The sequence below is a fragment of the Saccopteryx leptura genome, chromosome 3 (assembly GCF_036850995.1).
Source record: "Saccopteryx leptura isolate mSacLep1 chromosome 3, mSacLep1_pri_phased_curated, whole genome shotgun sequence".
Lineage (NCBI taxonomy): Eukaryota > Metazoa > Chordata > Mammalia > Chiroptera > Emballonuridae > Saccopteryx > Saccopteryx leptura.
The window spans coordinates 21,429,915-21,443,288 of NC_089505.1; the positions used below are offsets into that span (position 1 = coordinate 21,429,915).

The following is a 13,374-nucleotide window of genomic DNA, read 5'->3' on the forward strand; positions in this document are numbered from 1 at the left end:
GGTTAGTGAAGAAAGAAGGGGTAATACTGGCCAGGAGACTGCACCTCAACACTGAACTACATCACTGAGGGTGGGTGCTGTGCTCTGAAATTCATCTCCAAGTTAATTTCCACTGAGGCCACGCCTCCATGGCCTTTCCGCACCAGTGACTGAGTGCAGCAGGGACACTAAGGCAGACCTGTCCCTGGGAGACACCAGAGCTTCTGAAGGCTGACTTGCCACAGGATTTCCTGATGGTTTTGCTAAACCCTTTTAGATTGCACAGTAGTCTAGAAGGCTTCCATTTTTCCTCCTCCCTGATCTTCACAGATCTAACTGCTCTCAGCCTAACCTGGCTCCTTCTACACTTTCTATCATAGGCATTTACCCCAAATCTTTGCACCCTTTAATCTCTTCCTGGAGTCGGATTCTTAAAGGACCCAGCCTAACACAGAGGACAAGTCCTAGGAGGTGATCCAGGTAGAGAAACGCCCTGCAGAAATGGCCAGAACTGAACAAGAAATGAGTATGCAGTGAAGAGTGGGAAGGATGAGACTGAAGAGCAGGTGGGGTCAGGACCTGCAGGAAGGAACTCAGACAGACTCGCTCAGGAGTTGGGATTTCATCCCAGGAGTCATGGGCAACCTTCAAAGGGTTTTTAGCAGATTAGTAACCTGAATTTATGAATGGATAAACAAAATGTGGTATGTACATAAACAATGGAGTATCACGCAGCCTTAACAAAGAAGGAAATGATGTCACCATGCTACAACATGGATGAGCCACAAGGACATTATGCTGAGTGAAATGAGCCAGTCACAAAAAGACAAACACTATACTATGATTTCACTTACCTGGGGTACGTAGTCAGATTCATAGAGAAAGAAAGTATAATGGTGGTTGCCAGGGCTGACGGGGGCGGATGAGAGGTGTTGTCTAATGGGTACAGAGTTTCAGCTTTGCACCATAAGAAGTTCTGGAGATCGGTGTGAATGATGAACTATATGTTTGTTGTTGTTGTTGTTTTGCATTTTTCTGAAGTGGGAAACGGGGAGGCAGTCAGACAGACTCTCACTTGCGCCCGACCGGGATCCACCCGGCATGCCCACCAGGGGGCGATATTGTGCCCATCTGGGGCGTCGCCACAGAGCCATCCTCAGCGCGCGGGCAAACTTTTGCTCCAATGGAGCCTTGGCTGCGGGAGGGGAAGAGAGAGACAGAGAGGAAGGAGAGGGGGGAGGGGCGGAGAAGCAGATGGGCGCTTCTCCTGTGTGCCCTGGCTGGGAATCGAATCCGGGACTCCTGCACACCAGGCTGACGCTCTGCCACTGAGCTAAACGGCCAGGGCCCTATATGTTTTAAAATGGTTAAGATGCTAACTTTTATGTTATGAATACTTTACTACAATTAAAAGAAAAACAAATTATAATGACAAAAAAGAAAGAAAGAAAAGAAAGAGAGAGAGAGAGAGAGAGAGAGAAAGAAAGAAAGAAAGAAAGAAAGAAAGAAAGAAAGAAAGAAAGAAAGAAAGAAAGAAAGAAAGAAGAGTATTATAACTGTAGTATAAAGACTGGATTTGAAAGGCAAGACTAGAGGCCTGATATCAGTTATGAAGCTGGTTGAGATATGGTTTACGTATGGTGTTATATAAAAAAAGCATTTTATTGGACCCACTTAAGGTTTTGCAGTAAGATTTATTCAGAGTTGAAATAGAATGCTGTTTACAAGTCTCAATGTCTCATTTCCCTCTGTTTCACCAAGGAAAAAGTCCAGTCTAGTCTTTAATAAGCCCAGTGTAAAACCCAAAATCCGGATAGTCTGTGGCACGGTTTAGCCCCCATCAAAGCTCAGTCCAGTCCAGGCACTGCTCAAAGCCTGTACTTGGGAGACATCTGGCTGCCAGGCCACACAGCGTAGCTACTAACGTGGCTAGTGTGTTTCTCTCAGCAGGAAGACAGAAAGAAGGGCAAAAAGGATTTAAAAAAAGGGCTGGATCTCTGGTAAGCCCATGTTTATATTTTGGGGCTGTGAAGGACTAGCTTTCCTTAAGCTAACCAATCAGTTTTTCTAAAATTTCATAGGCTTACCTGACCTATGGTGGTGCAGTGGATAGAGTACTGACCTGGAATTCTGAAGTCACCGGTTCAAAACCCTGGGTTTGCCCAATTAAGGCACATACAACAAGCAACCAAATGAACAGCTAGAGTGAAACAATTACTTCTCGTCCCCTTCACCCCCCCCCCCCCACCGTCTGTCTCTCTGTAAAATCAAGAAATAAAATCTTTAAAAAAAATTCACAGGGATGCGTTGGTTCCGACTAACCAATCAGATCCTTCTTCTATGCTAGACTGAAGTCTCTTTGGTTGCTATTCTGACTTCCACTGCACGTGTCTTAAATTGGAAGCACAGAAAACACCTCCCTTCCCAGCACCTGACCTGCAGGTCCTTGGGGAGATTCCTCCCAAACTTGAGCCCGGAGGACTTGGGCACCATAGATTTCTGAAATGTCCAATCGAGCCAATGAATACTTAGCCTTCTAGCAAATTAAGCTCCTTACTGAAGCAGGCTTTTCAAGTTTTATAAAATACAATATCTAAATTGCTTTCCTCTCTTTCCCCAGCAATATCTACCTACCTGTCTACCTTGACAGCCAGAGGCCAGTTAGAAGCTGCTGAAGTAATGGAGGCTAGAGAGGGGGACTGTCTGAGCTGGAAGTGGCATGAGGGGTGAGAGAGTGTGCAGATTCCAGGGGAGGCAGGTGGGAGAGAGTCAGCTGGTCTGGGCGGTGGCTGAGAGTGGCTGATGATGCTATCAATATTTGCAAGAGTGTAAACAGGAGTGTGGGTGGGGGAAGATGGTGGGTTCTGTAGCGTTAAAAGTGCGGGTGGGACATCTGCTTGCAAATGTTTGGTAGACTCGGATGTACAGACCCCAGTCTCAGCTGGGAAGTCAGGGCTGGAGATGCAGATCTGGAAACCATCGGCATTTAGGAAGGTGGCACATGAAATGCCGTAAGAGAAACATCCCCGGGAAATTGGGTAGACTGAGAAGGGATGAGGCCTTGAATGCAAACTTGGCAATAGGGCTGGGAAGAAGGAGAACACACAAAGAAGACTAACTAAGGACGAGGAGCCAAAGGTAGGGAGAAAATGTGGACTCAGAAGACCAAAGGAAGAGCACATCTTATTAATGTTACAGAGATTAGTCAAAGATAATAACACATTCTCTTCATGCAATTTGTGCTTCTAGATTAATGTTGACATGAACATTCATAGGGAGGAAACTTAGTAATATGAATGTAAGAAACAGGTATAAGGAAATACATAACTATTATTAAATATTAGAGGACTGAATTCTTAGTTTCCACCTCTTAGAAAAAATGAGATGGTAGTATTACTTCACAAGATTGTCATGGAAAAAAAATGAGATCAAAGCAGTCCATAAACTGGTGTGTTACACCAATGGGTATTATGTTGGTTGAATGACATGTCTGTCTGTTTGGGATGGGACAACTATTGAGCAAAGTATGATCAGACCCAGACTAGTGCCCAAAGTGTATAAAGTTGAAGGTCAGGATGAAAGACAGCCGGGGAAACTGACAGACGAACAGCAGTCAGGACGTAGTGTCAGAGCAAGCAGTTGAACAGAAACTAAACAAACAGGAACACGCAGAGTGAAAAGTCCACACATACAGCAAACAAACCAAAGAAGCTGAGGGGCTGGGGAGTGAGTATAGAACCAAGACGAGGTAGCATCTAACACCAAGAGAACTGCGAACACGGAGGCATTGCTCAGCCTCAGCCAGTGAGCTTTGCTGTGTGTGGATACTTACTCATCGCTTCTCTTCTTCTTGCCTACCTTGTTCACAATAGATTCATAGTGTCTTAGAACAAATCCCCAGGTGTGGGTAACCTAAGACCTGCAGGAGGTATCAGGCAAAAGAGGCACATAACTGAAGACCACACTGATGAAGAAATATACTGCTCACAAAAATTAGGGGATATTTCATAGCTTCATATTCATAGACAAATCCTGGCAAAGAAATGGAGGAACACATGCATTACATGTAAGTTCTTATTACACATCTTCAAGCGCCTTTCTGTTTGGGATAGCTAGACTAGGCACATGCAAATACCTAGGCCTATTTGAAAATAAAAATAAAGAGATATAATGAACAACTGTAAACTTACTTTTGCTCCACCCTTCATATTAGGAAAAATGGAAGCACTCCAAGTAGCTAAGGATGCTTACAATTAAAATGGTATATAAAGAATTCTTTTGGCCCTGGCTGGTTGGCTCAGCAGTAGAGCATCGACCCAATGTGTGGATGTCCTGGGTTTGATTCCCAGTCAGGGCACACAGACCAAATGGCCATCTGCTTCTCCACCCCTTCCCCTCTCCCTTCTCTCTCTCTATTTCTCTCTTCACTTCCCACAACCATGGCTCCACTGAAGCAAGTTGGCCCCGGGCTCTGAGGATGGCTCCATTGCCTTGCCTCAGGTGCTAAAATAGCTCAGTTGCTGAGCAACAGACCAATGGCCCCAGATGGGCAGAACATCACCCCATAGGGGGCTTGTCCGGTTGATCCCAGTAAGGTCACATGCAGGAATCTATCTCTCTGCTTCCCTGCTTCTCACTTAAGAAAAAAAAATAATAATAATTTTAAAATGAACACCAAGAATTGAAAAATAATAGCGATGGGACTTGTTTTTTACTCTTCATTTTTCAGGATATCATTGGTTTTAAGCCATCTTATCTAGTATCACTCAGGGCCTCAGCTCAGAAAGCCTTCTTTTTCACTAGTAAATATATAATCTTTACAACAAAAATTTCCACTATATAAGGATACCTTACCTATTTTTTATAACACATGATGGTAATAAAGATGCTCAATAGTTACATGATGGTGAAATCATAGTCTAGATCCCATTCATTTTTCATTTCTAATGGCTCCGTTTTATTAATTGCATGTTTTTCAATTTTGCTACCAACAGCAAGTCAACTGTTACTCTGATTACTACTGGATGTTTCAAACTATCATCTTGACTACAAATGAATGACTTGCATGCTGCAGACAGAGATACTTGGCATATTTCAAAAAGGAGTAGAAATTATGTCTGATGGTAGAAAATAGAATCGTAAGAGTTATACACAAATCTGACAACAGTTGCACTATTTTATTACTTTTAAGCTATACACAATTTTTGGTATTTTCCTGGCAAGATAGGAACTTTATTTGTAGAGCCTGAAAAAAATTTGCAAATGAAGCCATTTAACTTACTTTTTGATTATAAAGAACAGAGACTCTTTTTAAATAAATATAAACCATTGGTACAAGAACACGATTTCTTTCCAAGTCATTATTTTGAAAGGACATAAACTTCCTTCCATGATGTCACAGTTCAAACATTTTAAAATTATTGATGGGTTTTTACAAAACTGTAATTCAGATTATACTGAATACTGATGCCTCCTAGGTGAGCATCTTTCTTATTTCCAATATTTCTGGAGTTGTCACCATCTATAATCTGTGGTTGTGGCTATAAAGTGTGTGGCATATGGAGGTAGTCACCGCTTTTGTTTGAATAGCTTTAAAAAATTTCCCCTTTCAGCCCGAAAGCCTCTATTGTTTTTTGTGTTGGGTTCTTTCATTTCCTACGTGAAATGAAATTAGTGGATGGATTTTGCAGATTTAGCACAAAGTCTGCTTTTTTTGTCCAGAGCCACTCTTCAGAGTTTGCCAAGTTCAGAGCATCACAGACCGGGTAAACCAACTACAGCATCTCTTGGTGGCGCTGTAGCACCTTGTCCTATGAAAAAAGCTTGCATTTTACCCACTGCGTGCTTTGGCAGTCAGAGCCAAGAAGGGCTTCAGGGAAACAGGGCAGGATATGGGAAAAGCCAAGCGATCCCTTCCCTTCGGTCTACTGTGACCGGCCTCCACAGCTGAACTCCTTCTGGGGATTTGTGACTCAAGCTTGGGAAGAATCGGGGGAAAGCACTTGCCAAATTGAGCAGAACAGCTGCTTCCTGCTTAACTTTTTGAATGGAACATTTAATTTCTTTTTCAGAACATGTTTGGATACAAGAAGAATAGAAATGCCACCATGAAAAATAGTTTTTTTCCACTGTAGGAAAAAAAAAAAGCGCCCTCGTATTCAAAGAAAAGAGGGTCTTGGTTTCTTTATTTAATTTTATGAAAGACTGTTAACAGAAGGATAAGTATTTGTTTTTCCTCAGCAGTTAATTACTATAATATTTAGTTACCCAAGCCAATAACAGCTCTCTCGGTCTATGAGAAAGTCATTTCATAACATTAATGAATATGGCACCTAGCATATTTCAGGAGCTTCCTAAGTGTTCTTGGATACATATTTAGTCGTTTACTTCTTAGAACAACTTTATGAGGTAGATCTTATTATATCCAATTTACAGATGAGGAAACTGAGGCACAGAGACATCAAAGAGCATGCCAAGTCATACAGCTAGCATGAGGCAGAGACGAGAGTTAAACCAAGATAGTGGGGTCCTGAGTCTGGGCTCACACACAGATGGCTACTGAAAAGCAGAAAGAAAAATTCTTGCCTTTTCCTAGGCAAGAGTTCATTCATCTCTTAGTATATTAAAGCCTAGCTTTTACTTAATTCTTCAATGTGAAATTCAAAAATACACAAAATTTGTTTACTTTTATGAGTGGTTTCTAGCAAAGAAAATGCTTTATGGGTTTAAACAAGTCAAATGCATGAATTTAGTCTCTCTTGTGGAAACTAGCTGGTGGTCTGTATTTACACTATCTCTTCTCTTCCACGAAAGAATAGCAATGGAGCTGTATTGAGACTTTTATTATTATTATTTTTAGAGAAAGGGAATTGGGTCAGATTAGGTCAGAGGTGAAACATCCCTGGAGTTAGCTGAGAAAGAAATCGGGAGGAAGCTGAGAAGAGCCCAGTGGGGCTTGGTTTCCACAATTCTCATATGTAACCATGAAATTAAAATTAGTTTGCAGGGCCAGATTTTCATGGTCATCAGCCATTTAGTCAGTGAGTTACGGAGTTCACACACTTTTCTTTCTACTCCTGTTAAAATTTCACTGTACAAAGGACCTGAGAATTATGACCACTGAATAAATTCTCATTTATTAAATATTGAGTAGAAAGAATTCAGAGTTGACGCAGGAGAAAGACAGGAAACGAGGTAAACACGTATTCCAAAAATAAGGTAAGGGTATTCCAAAATTTGCAAATGAAGCCAAATCTCTAAAACATGATGATTTTGCTAAACTATTGTAAGTACCTCAGGAGAGGAAGGAAGACACTCCCATGTGAATTCTGGTTCATTTGTCCTTCTCTCTTCAGAGTCCCATCCAGATGTTGCAGCTTTGAGCAGCCAGAAGGATTTTTTAACACAATAATTTAAAAAGTAAACTGAGGCACAAATACACAAAAGGGATATGTATAATGAAATGTTTATTAAACTAACTTAAACAGTTGTTCTAACTTAAATTACTCTATTTAAATGCATGAAGGAAATGGTCCACAGTAAAACAAAAATAATACTCCCAAGAATGTTATTTTATTTCTAGTTCTGTAATGCATTTTCAGCTGTTCACATCTGTCTTGATCCATAACTGATGCAGAGTTGTTCAAAGTTTTGATTCAAACTGGACTGGACGTGCAGATGGGAGTGAGATAAACTCAAAACAAAAGAACCAACACCAATAACCAGTAAAAGTGTTTTTTCTTGATAGTTATAGTTTACAATTTACAAAAATAAAGTGGAAACCAATTGGTCATTATATACACGCATTAGTGAATATTAGTACTTCCTATTTACATTTACACGTGCATTTGTAATAATCAAGTAAAAAAAGATAAGTTTTAAATTATTTTTATTTATGAAAAATATATAAACTGTGACTGGTACACACATCAATTTGAGTGCTTGTTCAATACTCAGTGCTTTAAAATATTTGGAAAAGAAATCCCAAACTATATTTTGATGGAAGATATATAAAGTGAAGAGATAAGAAAATAGTGAGTGTTAAATGTGTTTTTAGTAAGTACAGAGGTGAGCAGAAAAAAAGATACACATCTAGCCAGAAATCACATAGCATAAACCAGATGAAAATCAGAAATGAAAGATGTGAAACTGAACAGAACTAAGGCACGTTCAGGATAGGGTAAATGAATTTGTTTTGATCAGTTTATATTATTAGCCAATGCGGAATTGCCTTCTTCCTAGTACTGCATTAGAAAACAAGCCTGAGACATTTACCCTTCAATACGCTACAACGTCAGTTCTATTTGGCTTCGGTGAAGAGGGCAGGGGTGCAAGTTGCCATATAATGATGTCAGTGGGCATTTCTATGCTTACTGAAGAAACACTGGACGGCATCAACTATCCTCCCAAGCATGGGCTGGGTTGGAATTCTTGGACTATGAGTTTCTTCTTTCTCTGAAAATTGAGGTCCACAGGAGCTGGGACAATTCACCCCCATAAAGGGAGGCCCCAAATCTTTTGCCGTGCGCTGCTCAGTTCATTCTCATTGGGACAGGGCTCAGTGTCCCAGGCCAGCCAGCTAGTTGAGGCAGGGGCAGCAGAAGCAGCAGATGGTCCGGCAGGGGTTCTTCTTCTTGTACTGCACAGCCTTGCGCACCTGAGCCTTGGCCTGGCCGGTGTAGTCGAGGGTCTTCTCCACATTGAGCTCGATGACGTTCAGGGTGTCGGCCTGCTCCTCCACTAGCACCGCCATCTGCAGGAAGAGCTCGTGCACATCCCGGATGCGGCTCTCCAGCTTGAGCAGCTCGCGGTGGCGGCTCTCGATCTCATTGAGGGCCGCCCGCGCGCCCTTCACGTCCGCCAGCAGGTTCTCGGAAAACACGTCCCACTTGCCCTGCTCGAACATGTCCTCGATCTGGTCGCCCGAGACGTCCTTGCCCATGATCTCCAGCTGGCGCTGGATGCGGATCTTGCAGTTTTCGCGCTGCTTCATCTCGGCCTGGTTGTACTCGTGCATGGCGCGCTGGAAGGCGCGGGTGAGCGCGCTGTACTGCGCGCGGGAGATGCGCGCCACGGCCGAGTTGGGGCCGTGCTGCGCCTCGGCCGCCTCGCTCAGCACCTTCATGGCGCGCAGCTTGCGGTGCACGCTCTCGCCGCGGGCCTTGATGTCCTTGGCAATGGAGTTGGTGTCGCGTTTGATGCTGCTGAGACGCCGCATGGACGTGAGGAAGCGGGCATTCTGCTTTCCCAGCCGCTTCACGTCGGCCATCAGGTGCTGGTTTTCAGCCTGAAGGTCCTGGATGTCTCGGTACAAGGACTCCAGCATGTGGTCCGTTTCGAACACGATGTCCTCCTGGAGCGAGTCACATTCATCGTCCCCATCTTGGAACTGCTGGTCATACTGCTTGGTTAACTCCAGAAGTTCTGAGAGCCGGTCCTTCATTTTGCCTGCAAGTGGAGATACCAAGATGAAATTCCTTTAGTGAGAGTCAAATATTTGCACGGAGGGAATTGAAGCTTTAAAGCAACATTCTGCCTCAGCACTCCCAATTCTTTATTCCTGGGTGTGATAAATGCACTAAAATGAGCTAAATGTTCCATGACATTTGCTTTTAAAGGACTAATGTGACTGGGAGTCCTGAGCACCGTGTATTTTTATAACCTGTTGGCCCCTGGCAGTCCAATATTACAGGTGCCCAGGACTCAAACAGCCATTTTAAATTGTAGGTTACATTGGGAACCAGTTTTTTTTCCTGCTTTTAAGTTCTCTGATAATTGCAAATCAAAACAGACACAGGAAAAGGAAAAATATGAAGAAAATACTTGCAAAATTCACAGTTTTTAATAGAGAGAGTCAATTTACAAGGCTTTGGGGTCAAGTGTACATTTCTACTTTGTATCTATTTCAGCATTGGTGAGCATCTCAGTCCTGTATAACAGTTCTTTGAATAGTGACCATACAAATGGTGCTTTAATTATTTTTTTTCTTTTAAAAATGTTATAAAACTAAAACATGCTTCAAGTAAAACAAAATACAAAAAGACAAAAGAAATCTAACAAGGAAGTATAAAATTTGGAAGTTGAAATTTTCTTGTTCTTCAGGCCAATAACATTGATACATAGCTTAGTTTAAGTGCTTGTTCAATACTCAGTGCTTACAAATGTTTGAGGAGAAAAAAAAAGATATATTCTAATGAAAGGTATTAAAAGTAAAGGAGATAAGAAAATACTTAAGGGTTTAATGTGATTTTAATAAGTAGGAGACATGAGCAGAAATAAGATATATTATACATTTAAGCAGGAATCACATAGCACAAGTCAGAGGAAGAGTCAGTAATGAAAGCATTACAGTTTTTTCCAAGGTCTCTAGCGGTAAGCGTCATTAACAAAGGTGTTTTAAAAAAATTACATGGAAAATTTCAATCATACACAAGCTCAGTAGCAATAATAAAACATATCCCTATATCTCCATCATACAGCAGCAATATTTTCCCACTTTTTGAAACCAGTTGGCAGCTCGAATAGAGTTTCCATGTTTTTTTAAGGGTGGGTGTGATCATTTCCCTGCTTAGCAAGGGAAAATTATGTTCTCTATGTCCATATTTTTTTTCCATAAGAGTAGCTAATATGTACTAGGTGCTTACATAGTGCCAGCAACTAATTTCCAGGCACTTTTTACGTGATACCTTCTTCAATCTTTGCACAGACTCTATGCAGTAAGCATTGTCATTATCAGAGTTGGTAAGCTGAGCATGGGAAGATTAAAGAACTTACCCACGGTCACCAGCAAGTGAATATTTGGGCTCCAGAGCAGCCCACTTAACCACTATATGCAACTATCTTCAGCAAACATACAAAAGTGAGTCATGAAAGACTATATACACTATTAAGCAGGAAAATGCCACATTTGGAGCCTCTTGGGAGGGGCTCCAGTGCAGGCTGAGGTGGGCGCCCCTTGTGCTGGGCTTGGATCTCCTTGGTGGGAGCTACAAAGCCAGCCGAGGCCAACCCCCACCGTGCCAGGTATGTGGCCACTTGGAAAGGCAGCACTTCGAGCTGAGGCTGGCCGTCACTTGCGTGAGCTCGAGAGTGGTTGGAAAGACTGTGCTTTGTGCCAAGGCTGGCCTCCGCCTATTTAGAAGGTCTAGGAGCATGCTCAGGATTAATTCTGACCAGGCCAAGCAGGTTGGGCAGGGGAGGGTCTCTGAGGAATGCCATGCCAAGGTAAAAGGTGTTAGCCAGGTTAATGGAGAGCGACAGATTTGGTGCCTGCCTGAACTGGGCCAGCTAGGTGGAAGAAGAGCACAACAATGGAACAATGACATCTGCCAACACTTCTGTCCCAAAGAGAGTTCCCACTGATCCCTGATCTTTTGGCCCTTATCCTAAAGACCAGGAGTCCCCAAACTTTTTACACAAGGGACCAGTTCACTGTCCCTCAGACCGTTGGAGGGCCGGACTATAATAAAAACTATGAACAGGCCCTGGCTGGTTGGCTCAGTGGTAAAACGTTGGCCTGGCGTGCAGGAGTCCCAGGTTCGATTCCTGGCCAGGGCACACAGGAGAAGCGCCCATCTACTTCTCCACCCCTCCCCCTCTCCTTCCTCTCTGTCTCTCTCTTCCCCTCCAGCAGCCAAGGCTCCATTGGAGCAAAGTTGGCCCAGGCACTGAGGATGGCTCTATGGCCTCTGCCTCAGGAGCTAGAATGGCTCTGGTTGCAACAGAGCAACACCCCAGATGGGCAGAGCATCGCCCCCTGGTGGGCATGCCGGGTGGATCCCGGTCGGGCACATGTGGGAGTCTGTCTGACTGCCTCCCAGTTTCCAACTTCAGAAAAATACAAAAAAGAGAACAAAAAAACACACAAAACTATGAACAAATCCCTATGCACACTGCACATATCTTATTTTAAAGTAAAAAAACAAAACTGGAACAAATACAATATTTAAAATAAAGAACAAGTAAATTTAAATCAACAAACTGACCAGTATTTCAATGGGAACTATGGGCCTGCTTTTGGCTAATTAGACGGTCAATGTCTGGTTCCATATTTGGCACTGCTAGCCATAACAAGTGATATGACGTGCTTCCCGCATCACCGGAAGTAGTACTATACGTGAGCAACACCGCGCTTTGCGGCGCCGCCACATACAGTACTCCTCTCACTGACCACCAATGAAAGAGGTGCCCCTTCCGTGCGGTGGGGGCCGGATAAATGGCCTCAGGGGGCCACATGCGGCCCACGGGCCATAGTTTGGAGACCCCTGCTAGTAAAAACGGTCAATTAAATTCCTCCCTGTATGACCTAGGCGCTTCTCTGAGTGCTGCCTCTGCACTGGAGCTCGAAGTGAGCGAGTTTGTGGGGAAGTCCTTCAAGAATAGAGTCTTGGTCTTTCATGGCTCTTCATTTCTCTCTGATGTAATCCTCGCTGGTTTCCAAAGCCAGATGTTAGGGGGACTCCTCTTCCCGGGAATAGGTCCCCTGGGCTAGGGACCCTAAAATGGGGCTCATATTCATTACAAACAGGTTACCACATTATGTGACCCAGGAAAAGTACATTAGTTAGCTACTATGAGGTGGAGCTATATCCATCTGTTTAAGGTAGTGCCCAATTTATTCTAAACTATATGAGGTAGATGAGAGACAGGAAGAATAAATTTTGATGAACAAGGCAAGAATAAGTGATACATGATACCTGCCCTCCTTGCATCTTGGCCAAGACTCAGGAGGCACTACAATGGAAAGAAATGGGTGATTGAGTGACAGTGCCACACACCAGAACATTGGGGGAGACACAGACTGCTTGTCTATGTCCCCTAGTTCTAGACAATTGCCATACTCTGTATTGCTCACTTAAAGCCATGAATCATCTCATTCATAACATGAAGGGCAAAGCACACTTCAATCATACAGAAAATGGCCTTAGATGATGTTCAGAGACGGACATTCTTTCTGAAGACCTAACAATCTAAAGTCATGGGTCCTAAATCAGGTAAAGGCCTAAGCTTGTTTGAAGTCTCATTCCATAATCTGGTAAGGAGACAGAAAGGAACAGTGTGTGGAATTAAAAATTCTTTATGGAGGTGTAGACAAGAAGTTGGCTTTTACCTTGCCTTCTTGCCCACCTTCCTGGCCCAGTCCAGCCCCAGATGGGTTGGTCCCACTGACCTAGAAAGCATCCTGACTGCCAAGGAGCAAGCATTAAAAAAACTATGACAGGAAGTCAAGCGAAGAGGTTGCTGTCTCTAAGAATGTTCTCCAAAAGTTTCAGCTATATTTCTTGCTGCAGTTATACTAAAATATAGAAGTAAGTTCTGACCTGCGGTGGCACAGTGGAGAAGGCATCAACCAGGAACACTGAGGTTGCCGGTTCAAAACCCTGGGCTTGCCAGGTC

General features: G+C 43.1%; 1 protein-coding gene across 3 annotated transcripts in view; it reads right to left on the reverse strand.

Annotated features, from left to right (window-relative positions):
* Positions 1–8,181: 8,181 nt before the first annotated feature.
* STX11 (syntaxin 11) overlaps positions 8,182–13,374 on the reverse strand; it is a 50,201-nt gene continuing 45,008 nt past the window's right edge. For all 3 annotated transcript variants that reach the window (XM_066373073.1, XM_066373075.1, XM_066373074.1), the window contains one exon: positions 8,182–9,426. In XM_066373073.1, the coding sequence (XP_066229170.1) occupies positions 8,558–9,426 (869 nt within the window). In that variant the 3' untranslated portion in view covers positions 8,182–8,557. The remainder of the gene's footprint in view (positions 9,427–13,374) is intronic.